This window comes from Quercus lobata, chromosome 7, assembly GCF_001633185.2.
Source record: "Quercus lobata isolate SW786 chromosome 7, ValleyOak3.0 Primary Assembly, whole genome shotgun sequence".
In the NCBI taxonomy this organism is placed as follows: domain Eukaryota; kingdom Viridiplantae; phylum Streptophyta; class Magnoliopsida; order Fagales; family Fagaceae; genus Quercus; species Quercus lobata.
The window spans coordinates 25,496,904-25,524,182 of record NC_044910.1 but is presented as its reverse complement, the minus strand read 5'-3'; the positions used below and the strand labels follow the sequence as shown (position 1 = coordinate 25,524,182).

The 27,279-nt window shown below is 36.9% G+C and overlaps 1 protein-coding gene across 1 annotated transcript in view; it reads right to left on the bottom strand.

Moving 5' to 3' along the window:
• The window catches only part of LOC115953910 (rRNA biogenesis protein RRP5), a 40,143-nt gene extending 13,763 nt beyond the window's left edge, over positions 1-26,380 (bottom strand). The window contains exons 1-17 of the mRNA XM_031071736.1: positions 26,031-26,380; positions 25,728-25,933; positions 20,800-20,940; positions 20,456-20,629; positions 18,389-18,488; positions 17,312-17,430; positions 17,091-17,213; positions 16,920-16,991; positions 16,153-16,245; positions 15,212-15,325; positions 14,986-15,108; positions 13,171-13,356; positions 12,925-12,999; positions 10,535-10,671; positions 1,502-1,636; positions 1,080-1,225; positions 913-978 (exon numbers count right to left, since the gene is read on the bottom strand). Coding sequence (XP_030927596.1) covers positions 913-978; positions 1,080-1,225; positions 1,502-1,636; positions 10,535-10,671; positions 12,925-12,999; positions 13,171-13,356; positions 14,986-15,108; positions 15,212-15,325; positions 16,153-16,245; positions 16,920-16,991; positions 17,091-17,213; positions 17,312-17,430; positions 18,389-18,488; positions 20,456-20,629; positions 20,800-20,940; positions 25,728-25,933; positions 26,031-26,220 — 2,200 coding nt within the window. The 5' untranslated portion in view covers positions 26,221-26,380. The remainder of the gene's footprint in view (positions 1-912; positions 979-1,079; positions 1,226-1,501; positions 1,637-10,534; positions 10,672-12,924; positions 13,000-13,170; positions 13,357-14,985; positions 15,109-15,211; positions 15,326-16,152; positions 16,246-16,919; positions 16,992-17,090; positions 17,214-17,311; positions 17,431-18,388; positions 18,489-20,455; positions 20,630-20,799; positions 20,941-25,727; positions 25,934-26,030) is intronic.
• Between the last annotated feature and the right edge of the window lie 899 nt (positions 26,381-27,279).

Below are 27,279 nucleotides of genomic sequence, written 5' to 3'. Positions count from 1 at the left end.
CGTCCAGATTTTTTTTTTTTTGTCTATCACCAACATGAAGTTCACCTAAATTGCTATATACAAATAACATATAATATAATATATTAACAGATGAAAGCATATAATATAATATTATGATTGTGTTAATTTTTATAAGATGTTTTATTAATTTTAATATAAACTACCTTTTCTATTCTCTCACTTTTCTCCTCAACCAAACAAAAGAGTTTACCATCCCTCCACTTTTCTATCCCTCCAACCAAATAGACAAAGGGGAAACTAAAATCCCTTCTATCATGCCACTTTTCCATCCTCCCAACCAAACGGTTCCTTAAAGATGCAGCTAGACCCCTAATTTGATCTAGCTCATGAAATGTTACTCTCTCTAGCCCAAATTGTTAGTTTTGTTAAGAAAATCCAACTTTTTAAGAGAACATCATTTAATACATTGTCTTTATATAGAAAGGTACAAGTTTTCAGAACTACCCTTCTTAATCTAAACTTTAATGAAAGAGAGGTATTGCTTTTTTTTTTTTAAGTAAATAGGGTAAGTTAGTACATAGATTTATTGACTTTTCAAAGAGGACTATATTTTAGAACATCTCAAAATGGGGTAGACAACTAACAATTTGGAACGTAGGAAGAATAAAAGATGTTGCAATTATTTGAGGATGAGAAATGGAGAAAATGAGCTGCTAAAGATATGAGTGCTGCAAGTAAAGAGAGTGCAGGAAGATGGTCACAATTATTATTTGGAATACTCATTTTGAATTGCCCAGAACAGTGAAAATGTAAGAATTTCATACTTCCATTTCTTAGAAGAAAATAAGCCTATAGAAACTACATGATAAAAATATTTCTTTTTTGTTTTGGGGAAGAAATTTAAGATGTTAGAAAATGTGAGAGAGTTCATGGCCAAAGATTGGAGGGTACCTAGTACCAGCAGTTGATCAAACTCATATCCTGGCTTCAAGACTGACTTCATCAAAGTAGCATGCCCTGCATAACAAGAGACACAAATCAGGAAATTCAGTACCATGCTGATGCCCTGCATAACAAGGTGGCAATGTAAATTTATCAAGCCAGCTAAACTTCTGTACCATGGTGATCTGCTAAATGCTCAGTAGGAATTGTACCCTTCGAGTAACCTTTTGCATTTACATAGACTATAACACCATTGGTGGTTACTCTGTCAACAACTGCAGAAATAAGGCTACCTAACTTGACCATATCCTCTTCAGAAACCCTGTCATTTGTTTTTTCAAATTCAATACAGTGCATCAGGAAAGATACTAATGATAACCATTTTTTTGCAGAGTACAGATAAGAACACTGTTATAAGAACTTGATAAAATAACCACCTCTCATTACATTGATCATACCATCCAAATTACAGTTCACTGAATATATGAGGTAATATGACTTAAGGGTTTCTCCATGCAAGGAAAAACATTTCGAGTATTACTTTCACATTTAAGGTTCACAGGGAGGAAATATGGCCTGAGAGTGTAGAGAAGCAAACCTTGAAGGTTTTATTATGAAACTGAGGTTGATCCTCCGCGAAGCAGGAAGTGAACTCGTTATTCGACATTTGACAACTTGTCCAACATGATACATTGTACTAGGGTCACATCCTGGTTCTAATCCGAGTTCAGATCTGATTCAGAATGAGGAACAATCAATCAATGACAACAATACAAAAAGAGATGAAATATTCTAAAAGGGATATCTTTAATTGAAATTGAACCGGCATACAGTTCTTCGCAAAAACCAACCAACCACAAGTTAGAGAACAAACATGCTTACAATATTTCCACCAGTTCTCACACAAGCCACCACCGTCTCAACATATCCTTAATAACATTGATATATTTTAGGAGGAGAAATAAATAAATAAATAAATAAGGACTACAATTTCCTCATTATACCAAAGATCAAACCAAAACTAACACCCTCCCACAAAAAAAAAAAATAACATCCTAAAGGTTGTTGTAACTATCAATCATTGATCATGTATTTTATTATTTGGCAAATGTTGACCACAATGTGGTTATGCTCACATGAAAGCAACAAGAATTGATGAGTGCTCCCACCCTCCCCCCTCCGCCCCACCTCCCCTCTAGACCACATCAACTTCCTCCACCTCCACCCCTTATACATGCTCAAGCCAATCCACCTTTTGTCAACTTCCCAAACCTTCCCTTTTTCTTCCATCCTCCTCAAATCCCTTTCCAACAGCCTTGTTATTGGCCTAGTCAGTTTGGTCAATACATACCTTCCCACACGCCGACCCAACCATCCTTAACCCCTCCGAACCCCTATCCTCCTAAGCCGCCACCTTCTACACCTTTCAAGCCTGTGCCGTCACATGGGGAACGGGGGAAACCTGCTTTTTTTCGCATTGACACAAAGGCCTTCTTTTTGGCTTTTGACGGAGGACGTATGGATTCTTATTCCATTACAGAAAGACGGGGAAGGTACCATGGTTCTATCTGGGTAGGTAGATCGGGATTGGACTGGATCATTGCGTGTTTGGGTGAGTTACGTAGTTGGGATTTTCGCAAGCAACATTTTTTCAAACGGTTTCATGAGAATTATAAAATTTTGGAGTGCACTAGTAGGTTGAATGAGGGTGGCTGTTTTGTGGAAATATCTGAGTATCATAATGGGGCTCGACGTGGTTGTTTGCGTGTTCCAGAAGGTTTTCATAAGGGCGGCTGGGCTTTTCTAGAAAGGAAGTTATGTGATTTTTTCCTTGGAAAACATGTTTCGAGGCTGGGGAAGGAGGTGGTTGCTGGTGGCGGTAGGCTTGCAAAACCCACCGGAAATCCAAGGAACCAAGTTTGGAAAGACATTAATGGTCACGTGAAATTAGGAAGTGCTTCAGATTTGGAGAATCAGTTTCCTAAGCTAGCTGGCACGTTAAACCAGAAGGAGGGATTTGGGGGATTTGATTTTATTCCAAAATCAAATATCTCAACTCATATTGTCTCTGGTAGGTCTATGCGTGTGTCTACTTTGAAGTGGACCAAAGCCCATTTTTCTTTAAACATTTCAGTTGATCTTGCAGGAAGGGGCCAACGTGTGGTGAAGTGGGCCAATTTTGTTCAGCCCAAGTCTGTTAAAGAAGATATAACACCTTCTGAATTCAGGCCTGTTAAGCTAGCAGATGGTGGGCCTATTAAACAGGCCCAAGAGGATCTTACTGGTGACTTAACCCACCTGAAATTACAAGACTTGTCACGATCTTGTGAGTGTGGTGAGGGATCGGGATTACAAGTTAGTGTAGAGAAGTCACTGATGGGTACCGGAGAGATGGGAGGGGAGCTTCCAACTTCCGATGGAAGTTCCGACACGGCAGTGCAGTTGGGTTTAGCTCAGATGGGTGGTACCGGCGAGATGGGAGGGGTTTTTTTAAATTCCGGCGAAGAACCCGGCAGGGAGGTGCAAGAGGATTTTGCTCCGATGGGCTGTACAGGTAGCGGTGCCGTGGTGGGGGCCCCTTCCACTATCTTAGTTGCCGGCAATCCAGCTACGGGGTGTCCGATAAGTGGGGCTATGGAGTCTCTGCATGGGTCGAACTCCGGTGCTATGGCGGAGTGCTCAACGACACCAGAAAAGCGAGCCGAGGAGTCTTGCCATCAGCCTCTACTTGAACAAAACAGGTTTTCTCCTATTTCTGAGATGGTTTCGGATTCTCTCTCGAAGAGACGCTGTTGTTGAATTGGGTCAATCACACAAAGTCGGATAGGGAAGAGGAGGAGCGGCAGTTGATGGAATATGTTCCTTTGGCTCAATGGGATCCTAATGGGGGTTTGGTGTTGATGACTGAGGAAGTTGACCCAGTTGACATCTCTGTGGAGGATGATTTGGAACCTTCGGCTTGGGTAAGTAAGAAGGTTAAGGGCTTTGGTAAGTGGGTGGGCTTCCCCATAGATTCCTGTGAGAGGCAGTGTGTTGATTTTTTTCAACGACTTGAGAAAGTGTGGGAGAAACAAGCTGCGGCAGGCAGCCTTCGTCGTACTGCTTCTTCCTCTACAAAAGGTATGAGGGAATTACGGAATTTAATTTCTAATGTTAATTATGATGGTCAAGCTGGTAAACGAACTAGGGAGATTGTGAAATTCAGTGGGTTGGGCTCTGATGGTTGTCCATGAATTTGAGACTTCTATCTTGGAATGTGAGAGGATTTAACAATCCTCATAAGAGGGATACTGTGAAGAACTTACTTAAGGAATGGAAGTGTGAGGTTGTGTGTTTTCAGGAAACTAAACTGGACCGTACCAATTCTGCTGCTGTGAAAAGTCTTTGGGGCAGCTCTTTTGTGGATTGGGTGGCTTTAGATGCCATCCACACCGCAGGAGGTATTCTTGTGGTCTGGGACACAAGGGTGTATGAGAAAATTGATTGTGTGGTGGGTAGCTTTTCGGTTTCGGTCTTGTTGAAAGGGGTGGCAGATGGTTTTGTTTGGATATGCACAGGAGTTTATGGCCCAAATGATGCCGGTTTGAGGGATGCTTTATGGGCAGAGCTTGATAGTGTGAGAGTGAGATGGAATTCAGCTTGGTGTATTTTGGGTGATTTCAACATTATTAGATACCCAGCAGAGCGTCTTGGTTGTAATTCGTTTAGTCTAGCAATGTTCAATTTTTCGGACTTTATTGAGAGGAATTTTTTGGTTGATCTTCCTTTGGTCGGGGGTGAGTATACGTGGTTTAGAGATTCAGCGAACCCTGCTATGTCTCGTATTGATAGAGTTTTGGTTTCAGCTGATTGGGAGGAACACTTCTTGGATGTAATTCAAAGGCCTCTCCCTCAATGGTTTCTGATCATTGTCCTATTCTAGTGGAGGCAGGAGGCATGACGAGGGGGAAAAGTCCCTTTAAATTTGAAAACATGTGGCTAAAAGTGGAGGGTTTTGTGGATCGAGTTAGGGGTTGGTGGAGCAGTTATCATTTTGTGGGATCCCCTAGTTATGTTCTCGCATGTAAATTCAAGGCTCTTAAAAAAGACTTGAAGCATTGGAATAAACATGTTTTTGGGGATGTGCATTTTAGAAAAAAATGTTTGTTGTCTGAGTTGTTGGATCTGGATATGAGAGAAGGGCTGCAAGTGCTGACTATGGCAGAAAAAGCAAGAAAAACTGAGATTAAGGCGGAGATTGAATCTTTAGCTTCTTTGGAGGAGATCTCTTGGAGGCAAAAGTCAAGGGCTTTGTTCTTAAAGGAGGGGGACAATAACACTAGGTTTTTCCACAGGCTTGCTAATTCACATAGACGAGCTAATACCATGAGGGGTGTGGAGGTTGATGGCACTGTGTATGAAGCTGAATCAGATATTCAAGATCAGGTGGTGGGGTTTTATAAGAGTCTTTATCAGGAAACTGAGGATTGGAGGCCCACTGTTGATGGGTTAGATTTTGCTAGTTTGGATGAGTCTGATAGGCTTTCTCTTGAAAGGGAGTTTGATAGGGAGGAGATCATTGCTGCTCTTCGGGAGGCTGAGGGTGATAAGGCTCCTGGTCCTGATGGCTTTACCATAGCTTTCTTCCAAAAGTGTTGGGGTGTGATAGAAGAGGATGTTATGGCTTTTTTTGCAGACTTTCATAGCCAATGCATCTTTGAGAAATCTCTGAATGCTACTTTTCTATGTTTGATACCTAAGATGATTAAAGCTATTAATATTAAAGATTTTCGGCCCATTAGCCTTGTGGGAAGTTTGTACAAACTTCTGTCAAAAGTGTTGGCTTCTAGGCTTCGAAGTGTTTTGGACAAACTTATATCCAACTCTCAGAATGCCTTTGTAGGGGGTAGACAGATTCTTGATTCTATTCTTATAGCAAATGAATGTTTGGATAGTAGATTGAAGAGTGGTGTTTCGGGTGTGATCATTAAGTTGGATATAGAGAAGGCTTATGATCATGTAACTTGGAATGCTTTGTTTTACTTAATGGAGAGGATGGGGTTTGGGGAGAAGTGGGGGAGGTGGATGAAGGCTTGTATTACCACTGTTCGTTTCTCAGTACTTATTAATGGGTCTCCGGTTGGCTTCTTTGGTAGCTCACGTGGTCTTTGTCAAGGAGATCCTTTATCTCCTCTTTTGTTCTTGTTGGTGATGGAGGTGTTGAGCAGGTTATTGAGAAGGACAGAAGATGGTGACTTTCTTAGAGGGTTCCAGGCAAGCCCCAATGCTAGAGGAGGTTTGCATATTTCTCATCTTCTGTTTGCTGATGATACTATTCTTTTCTGTGATGCCTCTAGGGAACAATTATTATATATAAGGATGGTGTTGATCTTTTTTGAAGCTATTACAGGCTTAAAAGTAAATGTTGGCAAGAGTGAAATTGTGCCAGTTGGTGAGGTTAGGAATTTGGGTGCTTTAGCTCGCATTCTATGTTGTCAGGTTGGGCGTTTGCCCATGTCTTATTTGGGAATGCCTCTTGGGGCTCATTTTAAGGATGCTTCGATTTGAAATCCGATTTTAGAGAGGGTGGAGAAGAAGCTTGCTGGTTGGAAGCGATTGTATTTGTCAAATGGAGGTAGGCTTACTTTATTGAAGAGTACTTTGTTGAGTCTCCCAACTTATTATCTCTCGCTGTTTACTATTCCACAACACATAGCTGATAGACTTGAGAGGATTCAGAGGAATTTATTGTGGGGGAGTTCTAATGATGTTTTCAAATATCCGCTTATTGCTTGGGAAAAGGTTGTTTGGCCGGTGGAGATAGGGGGTTTGGGGATTCGGAAGATTGGGCTTTTTAACCAAGCTCTACTTGGGAAGTGGCTTTGGCGATTTGGGAAGGAAGCTACTCATTTATGGCGTCAGGTTATAGCCACCAAATATGGAGAAGAGAGTGGAGGTTGGTGCACTAGAGTTGTGAGAGGGACTCATGGTTGTGGATTATGGAAGCATATTAGGAAAGGTGCAGACAACTTTTTCAGTCATGTGGTGTTTGCAGCAGGAGAGGGCAATCGTATTCGGTTTTGGCATGACCCTTGGAGTGGTCCTACTCCTTTGAAAGAATTATACCCGGAATTGTTTGCATGTGCTGTGGTTCAGGAAGCTTTGATTTCTGACATGATTATTTTAGCACCAGACGGGGGAGGTAGGAGTTGGAATTTCCATTTCCGACGTAATTTTAATGAATGGGAGTTGAGGAGATTTTATTCTTTCTATGAGCTTGTCTCTGCCAGGATTCCTAGTGGGGAGGGTGAGGATATTTTGTTGTGGCAGTTGAATCGTTGTGGTGTCTTTGATGTGCGATCCTTTTATACTGCTTTATTGAAAGCCCCTTCTGTTTCTTTCCCTTGGCAGAGCATTTGGTGTGTAAAGGTACCTAAAAGGGTATCTTTCTTTCTATGGACTGCTGCTAGGGGTGGGATTCTCACAATAGATAACCTTGTCAAGAAGAAATTGCCCCTTGTTAATTGGTGTTGTTTATGTAGGTGTGTTGAGGAGACTGTGGACCACCTTTTGATACATTGTAGGTTTGCATCTGCTTTGTGGAATGAGGTCCTTACTATGTTTGGGGTTCAGTGGGTGATGCCGGACACTATTGTTTCTCTTCTTTTTGCATGGAGGAATTGGTTGGGAACTTACTCTTCAAAGGTTTGGAATTTGGTACCAGGATGCCTTATGTGGTTAGTATGGAAGGAACGCAATGCCCGAACTTTTGAGGACGTTGAGAGGCCTATAGATATGTTGAAGACCTTGCTTGCTAGGACTTTGTCTGAGTGGTCTAGTATTTGGGGGCTTATGCATTGTAGTTCCTTGTCTGATTTCCTTATCTCTATTAGTCTTTCCTTATGATTTGTTTGTATTTGTTTCAAGGGCAGTGAGTTTACAATCGTAAACACATTGTTCTTTTCCATCAATAAAATTCTTATTATCTATCAAAAAAAAAAAAAAACACTTATCCTTAGAACTAGTTCACAATTTCACAAGAGTCTCCATGAACCTTCCCACAGCAGTCAACCTGCTCCAGTTCAGTAAGCATGGATTTGAAAACTGTACCAGACTGGCCGGTTCAACCAGTTCAATCAGGAACTGGGCACCAACCAGATCCAGTAAAAACCCCCTAAAACTGGGAACCAGGTCCAAAAACGGTTCTTCCGGTATTTAAAACCATGTCTGCAAGCAATCCTTTGTGGATAGTTGATTCTAGATGCCAACAATGATCACATGTATGGATCGTCTAGCAAATAGCTGCATTTAGGTAAATGAGCCCGAATACTTGAAATGGTCATCTTTATGGATCTTTTGGCTAATTCATTAAGGTAATGGGTCATAGAAACCAAAAATAATCACCTCAACTACCATCTGGCCAATGGTTACATTTGCATATATTTTTGGCTCTCAATTTTCACTATATTCTAACTTTTTGTTCTCCAAGTTTACTAAAACAATGTTTCTTACATTCTAGGAAGCACTTGCACGGATACGGGTGCGATACAAGTGCATATACGGTAACACGGCAATTTTTGCAATGAGGAAATAGATGGTCAACTGATTCACCATTACACTTGCAGATATAACACCAACCCAATATCCAAACCTTCTTTTTTCGTAAATTGGCAATCATCAAGCATTCCCCTAAAGCAGCAATCCAAACAAAAAAAGCCACTCAAGAAGGAATCTTTTGCTTCCAAATACTTTTCTATGGAAAACAACAATCATTAGAGCCGACTAGAAGACTATAATAATTATTAACCATGAACCCCTTATTTCTATTTGATTTCCGACACATCTTATCCTCACCAAACCCCCTTACTGAAGGACGCCATTTATGGTATCCATGAAGCTCAACACAGCCTCCAATTCCCAAGCATGAACACCCCTAAAGAAACTTACATCCCAAAAAAGGACCCATTAGTCGACTTCATAAGCTCAGCCACACTTGCAGCCTTATCTCAGCAAAATCTAAATAATTCAGAATAGCTGACAGCAAGAGATGTCTCCCCACAACAATGGTCTTGCCAAAACTTCACCCTCAACCCATCACCAATATCATACTAGATATAATGTGAAAAATAAGGCCATCCCTAACTAATATTTTTCCACAAACAAACACCATATTTATTTTCCTCTCACATGGCTGTGTCCACTTGCTTAGGCATCACCCAAGAAACCCCAAAGAAGCTAAACAGTAAACACAAATATCCACAAATTATATGCATAAAATTAGTGAAGGAGCAAGTGATCCACCAATTCCCAACTGTTCTTGCCAATGCAATATCTGTTGACAATATAAATATTCCTCCTCAAATTATCCAAAGTGAGAATCTTTCCCCTAGAGGCTGTCCAAGTATAAAAAAAAATAAAAATAAAAAAAATAAATAAATAAAAAAAAAATCTACTCTAGAAGGAATTTTGACCCTCAAAATACTTTTCCAAGGAAGGGCATGTCTCCCTCCAGTCGTTGGGGCTCTACTATATTATTAAACTTCAAAAGATCCATAATATTGATATTGATTTAAGATATATAGATACGATATTTATACTGTATGATTATTTTAAGTCATATAAAACTGTACATATTATATAATGTTTAAAAGGTAAGAGCTTTTGATTTCTTAAACTAAATATAAAATTCTTTTAAAAAAAAAATGTAAACAGTAAGAACCCATTCATCTCTAGTGGACCCCCACACCTTGAATGAGCTACCACTTATTCCCCAAATTAATCTCCCCAAAAGACACCCATCTGACTCCATCATCAATCAGAGAGACAAGGGGCATAAATGACAACACTAAAAAATGTCTCCTCAAATGTGAACATATACTTCTTGTTTCATATTGATATGATATTAAGAAAGTGGATCACTGGAGTTGTACATTCCACAGTTTTTGAAGACGATAAAAACAGGGGATGGAGGAAGAATAACAGTGCACCAACACGTACATGGTTCATGACATTTGGTGGTGAGATCTAGAGGTGGAAGCATGCAATGATCGGAAAAATCAACAGTGAAATTGGCTGCAAAGACTGGCCGGAACTGTGAAACAGGTCTGACCGTGATTCTGATGGTTCACTACAGATTTTTGATTTTACAGTTTTTTAGGTTTTAATAACTGGCAATATCACTGTTAACCCGGTCAGACCAGCTGGACAAGTCCTTTTTTAAAAACCATGTTTTACACTACTTATTCTAAAACATGAATATTTTAAAGTAAATGTTTATAATTCTAATAGTTCCATGCCAATGATTAGTAGATGGGACCTCCTCCCCTTGTAAGAGCAAGGTGGAGGGGAAGACCATGTGTTCAAGACCCACCAGGAGGGTGAGTCTATAATCACCTACAAAAATCCCAATATTTCCAATGCAGAATCAATCCTCTTCTGTTCCCATCTACATATCACCAGATCCTCCAACATCTTAAAAGGAGGAAATCATCAATCAAGAGAGAGAAAAGAAGAAAGCACATATATAATAAAGCACCACCAGAAAGAAGAACTGATATTGCATATATACTAAATTAACTTTTCAAAACACAACAATGATTATCAATCAGATAGGAAGTTATCAAAACTGTAATCTAGGTGGTTAGAGACTAGCCTGGGAGCAAATCCTTGGACTCCATTGTAGAAACGGATAAAGCATCCATGTTTCTCAATCTTTGTTATCCATCCATGTGTTATTAATCCATCAGTTGCATCAGCATAAGAACTAAGAATCCCAAGCTTTGATTTCACCTGTAAAAACACCAACGTTATGGCCGAACAGTGGCACACGATAATGCTTTAAAAGTTGACTAAAGGCTGCCCAGAAAATTTGAAACTTGCTGTTCTAGTTCTTTTCCAGTGTAACAGTCACCTCATCGGCAACATTAATTGATCCAGAAACTGAGCCCTTAGATAGAAAAGGTACATAGAAAGCATGCATGGACATGCAAAAATACCCTTGCATGTGGGCTGGTATTGACTAGTCAAGGATAGAATTTTTACTCATGTTTTATGTTGTTGACCCACACCCAACCCCCTAAAAAAACAAAACAAAACAAAACAAAAAAGTCTGCACTTATAAAATATGCAGTGTATTTTGAAGTATCAAAGAAACTTTAAAGAGGAACCCTTTCCATGTTTAAACACAATGCCAAACATTGGCCAACCCATATGCCTGTGCACATGATGAGCAAGCCCTTGACATTTCAAGAACTTCAAAGCAAAGAGAACTTTGTCAGCATTAAAATGGTAGACAAATCAGTGACACTTGTCAAAAGCTGTATAAATTGGGAAATGATTTCTCCTTACAAAAATAACAATACATCAATTTCCTTCGTATGTTACAATCCCCTGAACAGATTGTCATTATAAGAACATATACACTGAGAGCCCAAAAAAGAGTGAATCTGAAAGAAATGGCAAAGTAAAGGGGCATACAAGTCAGCAGGTGCAGATTTGAGACAACTAAATTTTACCTCTATCACATTTAACAATCTCCATAAACCCCATTAAACTGAATGGGCTTGCACAGTCATTGACTCATTGCTGCAAATATATACTTATCACTTTGAAAACCTATTAATAGTAAAAATCTTATACAGCCCCAAGAAACCTAAAGTGACAGCAGAAGTATGAAAACAACCCAATGGGTGGATTTCATTCAACTTGCAAGCAGCAATAATGGATTTTTTGCAGTATAACCTTCGTTCGTAAGTACGTAATTTGATAAAAGGCTGAACAGACATGGGGAGTATACAAGAGAAATGCCAAAACATAAGACCTAAATTTATAAAGGTGCAAAAATCCAAATATGAAGAATAGGATAAGCTACTAGTATCTGTCAGTTGAACAAACAAAGATATCAAAACCAGCATCTTCAAATTCATCACTGAGAGTTCAACATCTTTAAAATGTCCTAGCATTTCACTCGCACAAAATATACCACATAAGACAAAAAGGGGCTCCAATCCATAGCACTCTACCACAGCACTTATTAGAACTACCTTTCCAACTAACCAACAAACTCTACCACCAATTTTAACATCACCATTTCAAAGCCAAACAAAGTTAAAACAAGCCGACACAATTCTTGCACAATTGTGCAATGGCTTCAAAAATGACTCCACAGAGCCCCAACTGTTTGACATGCATAGCAAAGGCTGCACAACATTGACCTTAGATAAAGTCTTTCTAAGCATTCACGGCCAAGAAACATAAACTTTTTTGCCAGAGGAATGACATATACAGAATGGTGTAAACACAAGATATAGGCCTCCAATTAAGTAGACCTAGACAGCCCACCAGTGGCATATAGATGGAGCCTGATATTAATTGGGCCTGAATACCTAAGCACAACCACGTAATGTTTAGGATTTATTTATGTAATTGGTTATTTGCTTTTCCTTTTTGGTCTAGGGGTCTAATTTCTTACTAAGGCAGTGAAGTTATTTTCTATTCCTAATAGGATCATAAGTTTGGAAATCTATTTAAGGAACACAGTGTTCGCTTTTGTTTTACAAATTGATTAATTAATAAAACTCCTCTTGGAATTTTTCCAATGGTCTGGGGTTGATTTCAGCAACCCTAGATGCTGACTCTTTGATGTGTTCTTTAATGCTTGGTGCTAACCATGGTTTATACCAGACCGGTTTGGGTCCAGACCCAGTCAACTGGTTGAACCAGCTGACCCAGTCCGGTTTTAAAAACAATGGTGCTAACTCCAAGCAAGACAATGTGTTGATTTCTGAGTTTCTATCTTTTTATTTTCTGTTCTTTAATTTTGTCCTCGTGTTCATTTTGGTTTTGCATTACTTCACAGAAACATTTCTATGCAGCAAGATGACATCAGAGAAATTTTGCTTAACTGATTTAGTCACACTAGTATGTGCAATTACTAGTGGACATCCCATGCAAAAGAGATCAAAACCGTATATATATATATATATATATTCTTACATTAAAAGCAAATCACTAGTAGTGTCATTCACAAATAAAAGAACATACAAGTGTTTTCTTGTGTGTGACAGTTATTCTCTTGGATTTGCAGCCGAGCACACGGAATACCAGCTCAGCTCCAACCTGCAAAATCATACATCCAAAGAAGTCAATAGCTTTAGAATCAATTAGCACTGATACGAGGAAAACATAATAAAATGAATCATCTTTGCCCCATCATTGTCCACCAGAATGTGCAGCAAACATAAACCAAAAAAAAACCAGTTCAAGGTGCATATGCTGCTAGGAAATGACCTTAAACTTTTTGCCAGGCTTTGCAATTTCAAATTCAGACATGTGCTGGACAGGACAAAGTGCCTTCACACCCCCAGGAAATTGCACAATAGCACCGAAGCTGTCAACAGCAATAATTTTTGCTCGCACAACCATCCCAGGCTTGACATCAGAGTGGGTAAATACAGGGTCCTCCAATGCCCCAGCCTGCTTGAAAGAAACAGAATCACAACAAATTAAGACCTAGTAACAAATACTCTAAAATGATTAGGGAAACTCATTTTGCATAATGATCAACAGACAGTTAATGAACCATAAAACATCAATAATATACATGTAAAAAAAGATGTTAAAATCCTCCTTACACCATATGGACAGCAAATTTGTAGTCAATGAATATCTTCCATATTGCCAAGAACGATTAGGTGTTAGTTGAATTTATTTTAACATTCTAATTTCAGCTACACTCATTTTATAGATAGGATTCGAAATGAGGAAATCCACTTAAAGATAGGGCTAGCCTTTATCAATGAAAACGCAAGAGAGAGTTTTTTGAGATGGTTTGGTCATGTTCTAAGGAGAGAGATTAATGAACCAGTAAGGAAGAGTAAGTTGATCCAAGTTGAGGGAATGAAAAAAGGCAAAAAAAGGCCAAAAATAACATTAATAGAAGTAATAAAAAAAAAATGACATGTCAATTAGGGAAATAACATGGAGTATGACTTCAGATAAAATAGAATGGAGGAAACGAATACATGTTGCTAGCCCTAACTAATTTGTAGAGGATCCACATCTGACCCAAAAAATTTGGGACCAAGGCTTTGTTGTTGTCATTGTACTATTAAGTAAAATTTTATTTTTAAGAGAGAGAGAAAAGGGGGTGGGGGGTTCTACCAAAGTACACAAGAAGCATGCTAAGAGTACAACACAAAAATACAAGATAAAAACAAGAAATAAAAAATCTGAATCTACTGCGATTAGGTCTTAGTTGTAACAAGGCAAAGATAGAGATTGAGCTTGAACACAGGTATAAGGTATGATGACATGTAAGATATATACAACGCTGTTGGTATATTCAGTAGGCAGCAAAATACCATTCAAATTCAATAATCTAACACGTTTAATTAATTTGATATAACAAAGTACATACCAACCACATACAGTTTTTGCATCAGTTAGAGAGCCTAAAAATTCACATCTAAGTTATCATGAAAAACTTTTGTGGTTCACCAGGTAGCAACTGGCTGGTGCTACATCACTCAATCCTAAACATGGAATAATGGTCATAAGTTTGAATCCACATAATTGTAGCCTATATTGCCCAGAAACCTTATGATCCATGTAACATTTTAATTTTTGCTTTAATTATTGCCTTCAAATATAGAGTAAGGGAATAATAATAATAATGACTTTCAAGATTGCCAAAAAATTAGTACACGAGGACAAAAGTGTACACTAGGTCACCTAATCATTTAAAGGATTGGGTAAAGAAGTAGAATAAAATCTAACAAATACAGGGTTGATGAGAGAGGATAACAAATGATAGGGAACAAGGACCATAATGGGGACAACGATGTTTTCAAGGAAACAAAATTGGATATCAAATGAGAAGAAACATAATTTAGAAAGAGAAGCCAATCACAACAAATTATGACAGAAGGAAAAAGAGTATGGCTTGGCTTTTGCAAAAATGAGGCAGGCAAAGCCAAGCCATTAGGTAAGTTGACCCCAAACAGTGCCTGAGCACATTTGCAGCCCTGCTACCAGCACAATACAGTGATTGTATCACATATTAGTTTTGTATATAAAAAAATGATGTTCAAGAAGAAGGATAACCTTCAAAATCCCTGTAGCAAGTCCTTCCAGATGCCTAAACCCTAGAACTCTAACACGAACATGACTCCCTTCCTTAAACTTTTTTTCAAGTTTACGGACTTCCTCTTCAGCCACATCAGATATCTGTAGTCAACATAAATTCAAAATTTATCATTGATACGGTAAAATGTCTGAGAAAATAAAATGAACTAAAAAATTTGTGCAAAAGATTGCTGATTTGACATACACTAACGTATGCTGGAGTAGAAACTGGAATAGATTGTATTTCAAGTAGAAGTCCCCATCCTTTATCAACCCTGACTACTTTTGAGTTGTCATATATATCTCCAGTTTTAACATGCTGCATATCAAACCCAAAAATGTTAGTCTAGCACAGAGAATGTGGTGTTTGGCACCACCACCAAACAAAGAGGATCACATTCTCAACTGATAAAATTCTTATTCTAAATCATACTGATTTTCACGAATATAAGAGCACGATTAGGGTTTAGGGATTGCACCACTATGAAAATACCTAATTTAATCCCTTAAAACCCACAACATTAAAAACTAAATTTGAATTCAAAAGCAAAAATAAACTTAATTTCAAAAACAATATCATAAATGATTTTGGTGCTCCTTGCATCAGAATGCCCCTTCATCAATAAAATAAAATAAAACTTAAAAAAATTATACATCAGAACATATATGAACTCTGAAAGAAAAGGGAGAAGGCTTAGACAAGAACTTATAAGAAAAAGCCAGTCTGCCTTAACAATAGGGTATGGATAGTTACACTAGATGAAAGATGCATAATATTCAAAAGTTACTGCACAAAAGCTCTAGTGGAACTAAGGATATCGTCTTCCTAGTCATTAAAATGACTAGAGGCATAGCTCTCAATCAAAAACCCTAAAATCATTAGTAAATCGGTCTAATTGGTTTGAAAACTAAACCTAAATTGTTGCAAACCAAAAATGCAGTATGAACAGAAGTGTAGGAAGACCCTTGCTCAGTATCTTCCCTGCTACAATGCAAATCAAAAAATTACACGTGCACTATGCCTAAACTCCATTAAACTGTTGCAAGGGTCAGTTCATGTTCCACCTACACTAAACAGCCCAAATCACATCCAGTTCCAAAGAAAGTTCTATATACAGGAACAGAAAAATCCAAATCACAACTTACTGAAGGAGGAGCCTTGTTATGAACAAGATGTGAATTCAGAGTCAAACCAATAGCTCTAGTTGAGGGATCAATAAATAATATCCGAGCATTAACCTAAACCAAAAGAATAGATATTAAAGTTAGTAAATCAAAGAATTAAGAACCCAAAGATGCAGAAATAAATACACATACACACACATACACAGATACATACATTTATAAAAGATGTAATATGTCAGCACAGAGATAGTTGAGCATAATTTATATTTGTAAAAACATGTCCAGTATAAAAATAAAAAATAAAAAACTCACTATATAGCAAAAAAAATGATCAATCATAAAGAGAGCAAATTACTCATGCAACCAAGAATGCAGTATAGCAAACGAACCAATGACTATCAAACCAAAGTATATATCAAGAACTAAATGCAAATAAATAAATTAATAATTTAAAATTTAATAAAAATATATTAATTATTAAAAGGGAAAAAAGAAAGAAAGAGAAGTTCACATCAACCATGTCACATAGAATAAAAATGGCTTCAATGAATTTTCACACCTCCCAAATTTTTAAATGAGCCAAAACTCTTATATAAGTTTCAATTTGTGCATAAAGGAGACATAGGTCATGACCATAAAATGATTACATGCTAAAAGCTCATGGTTCCATTTGGCACTGAAAAACAGCAATCAAGAGTGCTGAGCATAAAGTTGTAACAACCAGCAAAGTTAAGAGATCCATCAAAAACAGCATAGTTAAGAACATCAAGATCAGTTTTAAAAATTACCTTTTTATTTTTGTTGTAGTCATCCTTCCAGTGTGAATTAGGGTAACTATTTTGCAAATGAAATAAATCAACCTGTAAATTCAAATTTACAAACAAAAGTACAATCATTGAATTGAAATATTAAATTTGACGTCATAAATAGAAAAATAGAGAAGAGCACAGCATGCTTACAGTTCCAGTGAAATAAGTAAGGAATGATAACATAACACCATTTTCAAGAGTTGACTGTACGCGAGCATTAACCATCATGCCTGGAACGAGAAGATCAATTGAAATACCCTTAAGATCCTTGGTCTGCACAGCAGTGCAACACAACAAAAATGTCTAATTAGAAAGGAAACTGTGAGAGAGGGAAATAAAATGACACAATTTAAAGTAAGGTGGATGCATACCACACATTTAGACACTGTATCCAAGTCACAACTCAGATAAATAACTTTATGAACTTTATCGATTCTGCCAACAACCCCTTGAAGAAGTTGCCCAATTTTTACTTCAATCTCCCCACTTACTGGAAATGACCACAACATGATTTAGGGCAACATAAATAGGAAACAGAAAAGAGTTTAATAAACAGATAAGCAGAATCGGAGAGTAGCAATAAAAGAATTTGAAACTTCTGTCCAATGGAAATTGGTTGCAAGTTGTAACATAAATAAGAATGACACAAGAAGGCGTTTTATATGTTTTCTTTTATTGGAAACTTAGGCAAGCACCTAGTGGGATTTAAACCCTTGACCTCATTAAGGAGGATGTGCCATTTGAGCTAGAGCTCATTGGCTGTTTTATATGTAAATAATATAGCATCTGAACATAGTGAACCGCAGAGTGATATAGCAAATTCAAGCAAACCACTACTTCAGGGACTAAAATTTGAAGAGTCAATGTTCCAAAAAAGTGAACTGCCAAAACCAAACCAAACCAAACCAACAGAAAGGTATACAAAACATGATTACCATCAATCCTTAGGTTTAATAGAGAAGTAAAGTGGCATTTGCATGCTTACTCAGTTGATTACGGAAATACCCAAAAAGCTTAATTCAAGATGAGGTATTCCCTTCCAAGATTATCAATTTAAAGACATGAATACAGGGAATGACAGACAAAGTCCATAATGCCAATAACTTTGTGCTTTCAAACAGCCAGCGGGACACCCAAATGATCAACAGTGGACTCAAGTATTGTCAACTATATTAGGTCATTGAGCAAACGTATAAATAGTTGGGATTCTAGACTAAAGCCCAAAATTTAAGGATCAGTTAGTTAAAAATTATGTCAGGCATGGAGTAGATGGGGACATCTGATGTCTAACATTTTTTACACTTCTAATTTACCACTTTTGAAAAATACTAAAACAAAGAAAAGGCCAGCAAAGAAACAAAAACAGTTAGCTCATTAATTCAATTATACAATAAGACATTAAGATTTGTAAATAATGAAACAAACAAGAAACACTGTAGTTAACTTACCAGCTTGGTCATTTTTTAACAAAAACCCCGAGAAAGAAGGCGATCCAAAATGAAGAGTATAACCATGATCTTCAATGCTTTTAACATATGCAGTAAGAACCTGTAGTTAGATAGTCAGAAAGGCATTCTAAGCTAACAAGTTCATATCCAAAATTATCAATATAAGTTATTTTTATCGTGTATGTGTGTGTGTGTTATATTACCGATTATCCCAAAAGCTTAAGCTATTGCGATATGATAAATTTAATCATTTAACCACATACTTCTAACACGCTCCCTCATGTGTGGGCTCAAACTTTATTTAATAGGTGAACCCACGTGGGATTTTAAATGGGAGGTAAAGTGGAGGAGATAGAAATCGAACTCAAGACCACCTAATCTGATACTATATTAAATTACCGATTATCCCAAAAGCTTAACCTATTGGGATATGGTAAATTTAATCATTTAATCACATACTTTTAACTATATATATACACGCGCGCGCGCACACACACACACATATATATATAAGTGACGCCCTAAAAGGGAGGACATTGAAATACAAGCAATTGCAAGAGAGAGCAGATAGATAATCATATTGATATAGCACATAAGAATGAGACTAAGCAAAAACAAAGAAATGTATATACCACCAAAGCACAAGATGATATTATCTTCGTGTATTCACATCATTAACATATGATTGTCTTGGCTAATATATGTTGCACTAATAATAAGTACTGCTAAATTCAGTCACCACCATATATGCATTTTTCAAGATTGTATGCATATTATTTTTTCGTCCTTTTTTTTGGATAATTAGATAATCGGGGATGGGGGGATTTGAACCTTAGATGTTTTCATTGGAAAAATAGTTGAGCTACAAGGCTCTTGGCAAGATTTTGTATGCATATTCTATATATATGTATGAACCAATCCTACCATAACACAAATCAACTAAGAATTTACTCTATAGCAATCGCATAACTCTTAGTGGATTGGTTGTACAATTCCTATGTACTAGGGCGTCCTTTTTTTTTTTTTTTGATAGGTAAGAAAGTAATATTATTAATAGAAAAGAATAAAAGATGGACAGAGTTCATGGCAATGAACAAAGAACAACATGGCAACAAAAAGAAATAAAGGAATCAAAATCCTATTCTAAGAGACAAAAGAAAATCAATAATAGTAGAACAATCTAAAAGACCCCAACACCGAGACCAATCGATGAGAGTCCGCTAGCACAAATCTAACAATTGGGCCATTGGATTTCTCGATATCCTCAAAAGAACGCCAATTACGTTCAGTCCAAATAAATCTCATTACTTATAAATCTTATTACTCAAAAAAATAAATAAACTCTTGCCAGCAACTTTCATTGGAAGCATGATAAGGATAACTTTAGATACACTCCATTCTCTTCATAATTAAAAAAAGAATGAAAACAATTTCAAGGCTGCTTCTTTTTATTATAGAAATTTTTTTACAAAGGATAGGACTCATATTAACTGCATAGCATATACGAGGTACAAGTTAGTTAAAAGGTAGCATGCACTTGAAACTTCAAGTCTGCAAAAGGCCTTGATATATTATGCTTCCAATAAAACCTTCAAAAACAAGCTAAGTGCTCAACTAATTGAGAAGTTAAACAACAAAGACTGCAAGAAAATGAAGCCATATGTATGGGACAAGAATGTCACATATGGAAAGCAATATCTACAGAAAATTACAAATTTGAAGTATCAGGTACTTTCAGGTTCTATATTTAATACAGCATAGATGATAGATATTAGGTACAAGTGCATGATCTATTGCTAAAGTATCACATTATTCAGCTACTGTTTCTAATAACAATATCTCTATAGAAGATTTTTAATTGAGTTCAAATGTGGCTGCTTTAACTTAAGTGAGCCTTGACTTTTTTGATGAGTGAAAAATAGCGGGACTAAAAAAGAAGAGATAGAGAAACAAATAGCCTTTCCTCTTTCTACAAGTCATGTGATATTTAAGTAGTGCCAAAATAATTCATCTATACTCTGGATACAACACGAGAAAAAGAAATATGAAACATCTGAGCAAGCATACCATCCCTTCTTGAACAGCATCCAAGGTGAAACCCTTGTGTAGTAAAGAAAGACGCAAAGAAAGCCAGATTTTCGGTTTCCCTTTCTCTTTCTTATCATCATCAAGCCGCAATACAATGCAAGAAACCAGCTGCCCAACATGGAATCGGCTAGGAAGAATATTACTTTCTATGTCCTGTTAAAGGTGAAAAATTAATATGCTAGGATTGCTTACGTGAACATGGACAAATTATTTACTCACACTCCACAAACCGTAGGAATGAAAATTTAACAATAATAAATTAACTAATTAAACAATGGAAATTTTGATTGGCAATTGCACGAAGGGAAAAATCTTGTCACTACCGTAATTTCACTTTTTACATCAGGATCCAAAGCATCAGGCATACGAACTAATCCACGTAAGCCCCCGGGCAGACCGATTACAAGGTCCTTCTCATTTACTTCAGAAATGACTCCCCATAGCTTCATTCCAGGAGAAATATTCTGAAAATACATAGGACAAGAAATTTAAGTACGTTAACAATTTCAAAACAAAAGAAGTTTAACCTGTAATAGAAAGTCATGAAAGGTATTCCAAGCCACACATTAGGAGAAGATACATCCTAATAAAAAGTAAACAATATAACTAACACTACAAAATCTACCAGCCAACTGTACCAAGAGGAAACACTTTGTTTGAATGGAATGGAATTAGTAAATCATAAAGGGATGGAATGGAATGGAATAATTATGTTTAGATTTTTAAAGTAAAGGAATGGAAAGTATGTAACCTTGTTTGCAATTAACATAGAAGGAAAAGAACAAAATCATTTTATGACAATATTACTATCAGACCCCCAATCTGCTTGTCTTCTAGTCCAATCGCTATTCCAACTACAGCTAGCTCCTAGGAGAGGAAGTCAAAGCTAGCTCCCACTCAAGCAAGAAAGACTCCTTTCCTTTTCCATCGTCATTCAACCTTGTACTTTTATTCAGTTCAAGTTTGTTTGCCTTTTGGGGTTATTAGTTGTTGAATCCAAACTTTCATCATCTTGGCCCACTACCTTTGTTTTAGATAACTCTAAGCCACACCTGAAGCTGGTGGTCTTGAGGCCTAAAACACTAGGAGAGCTCTTGGCCATGGCTGAATGTATAGGAGTATTTTGAGAGTTTTAATCAAAATTTTATTAAACTTAATTCAATAATTCAATTCCCTCATTCCTCCCAATTTTGGGGGAATGAATATTTGAGGTTTTGAGGGAATGGGGAGGAATGAGTGTTCCCTTCTACCCATTTATATTCCTCCATTAAAATTCCCAAACAAGGGAATGGAGGGAATAATCCACAATAATTCTTTTCATTGCATTCCTTTCCCCCCTCCCAAACAAAGTATAAGAGTTTAAACAAAATGATGGTTGCTGAAACAGGTGTCAATAAGATCAAAAGGCACATTAAGGACTGAAAAGTTTGAAGAATGTAGAATAAGATCAAAGAAGCACAGTTATTACTGAAAACTTTAATCACAATTTAGAAAACACGGTTTTATGGGGCACTCAAGAAAAGCAAGGATAAAAACCCCTCAGAGAAAGCAGGTGATCATCTTGCTAAACTGCCACTTCTAACAAAACATCTGGCATACATCTGCAGTAAAATTGTTCAGAATTTGATAAATAACATGGTTCAAAAAAATGTCAACTATGTCAGAATGACCTTAGACACCTACAAGACAAGCTTCAATATCCAAACACTTTGTTTAAAGACATTAGTTCCATATTTCATCCCAATAATATGTTCCCTACGCTCATAGTCTCTCACCTGTGAGGTTTCGACTATACTTGTCTAATGTACACATTATTTTTTCAACTTGTATAGCTTTTCTTTAAAGGCACCAGGCAAACTAATGAGAAAGACAGATCCCTCGTGTTCATAATTTAGTATTTGACTGTCTGTGGAGTTAATATAAAAGTGCCCCCCTATTGCTCCCAGCACGAATTTTATAGGGTCAATATGATTGTACAAATGCATGTGACATTTATTTTAAGAATCCACTAGATGCTTAAAGTTTTTCAAGAGAAAAGTCATTTAGCTGAGACCAAGCATTGCACTTACATAAATATCTCTTTGTTGTATTACAGGACACCCTTATGCTCATTCAATATCCGGTAAGCCATCTTTATTCATTGCTTACTTTCTTTGAGTTAAATGCATGTATTTTACTGTGAGATGGAATATTGACCAACTTGAATACCTGTCGAGGTGCAAGTGCGTTCCAAACAATTACTATCTGAAGAAGAACTGAACATGTCCAGTAAAACTAAGGCAAGTCATAGTAGCCTACATGCGAGACAAAAACCAATGCCCATAAGGCACACCCAAGAAGGAATGCATTGATTACTCAGATGCAAAACTGCAAAGAGGATTTTGTCCAGTGGATTCAACGCTTGGAAGCAGCACATAGAACTTTCTTAGCCATTTACATGATAATTCATCCTAATGTGCAGACATTAATGAAAACCTCAAATGGAATAGTAATAAAACAACATGGCAATAACTCAATACCAATTATTTAGTGGAAAATTAAAAGCCCTTGTATGTGTATTAATACTGTTAGAATTATGTTTTAGTGATTAGATTCACCATTTCATAAAGCCTAAAATTTGGGGAGAATCAATAATTTAACAAATTCAATAATCTAGGATAACAGTTTAAGCATACATACTATACTTTACAACCCCTAAAAACATAAAAATACAAATTAGAGGGCCTAAATTGTCTAGCACCAGCCAAAAAATAAAGAGCTAGTAAATGCAGCCTTTATTCTCTAAATAGAAAGCCCTTTTCCCTCAAACGCTCTCCTGTTTCTTTCCATCCAAGCCCTCATTTTAAAGTGGTTTCAGTTTCATGCTAGATCTTCAGTACTCTTTTTTTTTAATATGGAGAAACACTCATTGTCAATCTAAGCACACTCAGAAATTTCAGTGTGCAAACACACACATCCAGGGTGCATCCAAAGACCAAGATTGTAATGCCAAGAGTTGCCAACCAATATGGATATATCATGGTCTCTCCAAATCTTTCTATCATCACCTATTGCAATAATATAAGAAAAACACCATATTGAGTGGTGTTGTCCACCAGAAATCCATCACAACCTTGCCATAAATATGAATGCAGATGTGGCTGTGTACGGTGTACCAGGAGAAAATGTTCAAAAACTAAGAATGTCATGACAGTCTTCCCATATAAATGGGAAAGCAAGAGAAGATTAGTTCAAAATATGTTCAAGTTTAGGGACTCAAAAATATCTTTAATATTGAAATCTCATGTATTATTTACATAGCCCCTTATCTTTTCTGCTTTCTTTTTTTTGATAAGTAAGAAAACTCTATATTGAAAAAGCTACTTTATGCAAAAGGAGCACAAAAAAGTAAAAAAGAACAAGGAATAAAAGAAAAGAACAGAAAAGTCGTTACAAGAGTGAAGCGAACTAATGAACAAAGGAAGGGAATCACTAGATGTGAGTCCCCAAGCCCAAGAAAAATCAAACAGAAAACCACTAAAAGAAGCAAGCAACTAGTCTCCCGAACTATCCACATCCTCAAACATTCGTCTATTACGCTCCCTCCATATACACCACATCAAGCACAACGGAATTAGATTCCAAATGTCTAACGAGTGCTTCCCCAACCAATTCCACCAACCAAAAAGAATATTTGGTACTGTTCTTGGTAAGACCCACAAAACCCCAAAAGATCTAAAGACAAACCACCACAACTAATGAGCCTTCTCACAATGAAGCAGTAAATGATCCACAATCTCCCCACAACAAGGATACATGACACATTAGTCAACAAAAGCAAAATCCCCTACTTCTCAAATTTGCACCCATGAGTATCTTACCCCAAGCTATGGTCCAAACAAAAAAAGAAACTCATCGAGGGGCCTTAACTCTCCAAATACCTTTCCAAGGAAAGATGACAGAGAGGGGAGACCTCGTAGCTCATTATAATGAGCACGGATATCATATTCCTCATTCTTCTTCAACTTCTATCTCACGCAATCCCCATTTTCAATTGAAGGGGTATTGAATTCCAAAATATAAATGAACTCCACCACTAAATCCAACTCCCAATCATTCAAATCCCAAGTGAAACGTAAGTCCCAACTCCTCTCCTCCGCCCCTGCCTTGCCAAGGAAAACTCTACAGAGGCCTCTCTATTAATGGCAATCTCATACAAAACCAGGAAAGTCACTTAAAGAGGTACACCAACAATCTTGCCAGAATCTCACTCTATTCCCCACCCCAATCTCAAACCAGTATTTTGGCTAAATGCCTCCCAAACCATTCGAATACCTCTCCATAAACCACAACCATGTACACCCCTACCCAACTTAGAAGTCCATCCCCCCTACTCTTCCCCAATCTTCACAGCTACCACTCTCCTCCAAAGCCATGTCTCCTCAACCTCAAAATGCCATAGCCATTTTCCTAATAAGACTTTATTGAAAGTAGTCAATTTCCTTATTCCTAATCCATCGTTGGCCATAGGCGCACACACTTTATCCCATCTTACCAAATGCGACTTGGACTCATCCCACCATACCTCCCCAAAGAAAGTCCATTTGCATCTTCTCAATCTTGTTGGCCACATATTTTTTTTAACATATCGCTTTACTTATTATCCGTCTTTTTAACTAGAAAACTCACATTTCACTATAATGTAATCTTAAATCCCAAAATCAAGTTCTTTAGTCCCAAACCCTATGAGGGACACGTGGACTAAAAATCTAATTCAAACCGGCGAAATGAAGCACTTCTTAATGACTCTAGCAATAGAGAATGTCTCTACATTTACTGTTGTACAATGTTCAATAATTTTAACATTTCAATCACAATCAAAACTTTGCATAGAGCTTGCACGTTAAAATGTTCAAACAAAATGGAATACAAATCTCTCTTCCCATTTTGTAACTACGATGAATGACCTAAACCACGAATGCACATATACGGCCATGAACAAAAACCGACTACTTATACTAAGCAAACCCTTTTTTCTTTTTGTTCCCTTCTGCACTGTCATGATCAACATTCAACATATAAGAAACCAATCCTTAAACCATATAGAGTGAGAAGATGTAATTAATCCCCATTACCAATTCTATGAATAAAAATTTATCCACATAATAAAGACTTATATAACTTGCACATTTCTCACATATCATAAGTCATAACAACACATAACTATAATATAATATATGCGAGACAATGGTGTTCAATTACAGTTCCGTACCTTGAATGTGATCTTATTGGCGAACCTCGGTAGTTTTCCAGTGATTCCATCACCAAAAAGCGAACCAAAATCGTCATCCGCCTTCCTCGTCACCCTTTTACCCCCCTTCTTCCTCTTCTTCAACCCCCGCTGCTCGGCCTCGAACTCCGCATCGACTTCGGCGTAGATTTCTTCGCGCTCTTGCTGGCTCAAAGAACTCCCACCACCTGAAAAATTCACAGCACACAACACACAATTACAAAAGCCCAAACAACGCAGACAGTATGAAAACGCAAAGCGTTTTTTTATCAGAAGAATTGGAACCTCTGGGAAAGTCAGGGACTTCGTCGTCTTCGAGTTGAAGGGGTTGTTGGGGTTTGGGCTTGAAAACGGCGTCGTTGGAAGGTTTGAAGGATTGCTTGGAAGCCTTGTTGATGTCAGGGCCATCCCCATTGGACTTGCTCATCTTCTTCTTCTTCTTCTCGCCGTCCTTGAAATTCTTCTTCGCTCCCATCTTTAACGAAATTGTTTTCTGTGAGACAGAAAAAAAAAAAAAATGGGATATCTCTAACAAGTCCGATTGCGTTGTGTTGTGTTTTGTTGTCTCTGTTTCTGGCTAGGGCTTTAGAAAGGGTTTAAGAATGAAGGCGGGTGCCTTGCTTTGTTATTTACTGTTAAAGAGTGTTGGCCAGTTAGGGTTTTGTAGAATTTTTAAATTTTAAATTTTTTTATTACAAGGAAAGTGGTTTTTTTTTTTTTTTTTGAAATTTGAGAATATTAATAATGTGTCTTGTAAAAACTTGATCAAAAGAAATTTAAAAATAAAACTTATGCTTAATGGATTTCTTCTCTTTTTCCCTTCGATTTTATAATATATGCACAATTTCATATCTCCATTTGATTTATATATATTTTTTAGGACAAAGTTTGGCTAATGTTCTCTCAAAAAAAAAAAAGTTTGGCTAACCAGTGGCTACAATTTTGCCCGATATATTTTTACTGGATCTTAATTTTGACAAATCTGTCATTAGAATACATTTCTTCTTATATTCTTCATACTTGCAACATTTCTAAAACATTAAAGATAAATAGCTATGTCATCAATTAAATATTTAAATTTCAAAATTTTATAGTCTAAAATTATATATAACAAAATAAGTTTATGAATCAAATAGTAAATAACATTTGATTGATACAAAATTTGACATGTGTATTAAAAATATAAAGAACATACAATCTAATGGATATATTTTCAAAATATGTATACATGTTAAAATTTTTAATGGCAGTTATAACTATTGGCTACAAACTTGATTGAGTTTGTAGTCAAATTTTATCATATATTTTATAATTAGATAGTTACAACACAGAAGGGGATTTGGATCTTAAATGTTTTCATTGGTAACACTAAAAGATTGCAACTAGTTGAACTACAAGGCTCTTAGCATTCCATTTATATTTTTAATATCCAACATTGGTCCAAACCCGTTAGTGTATTTTACCATGTGTTGGGTCAAATCGTGTTGGATTATGTTAGGTTAACATCAAATTAAACATTTAAATGCTACTATTT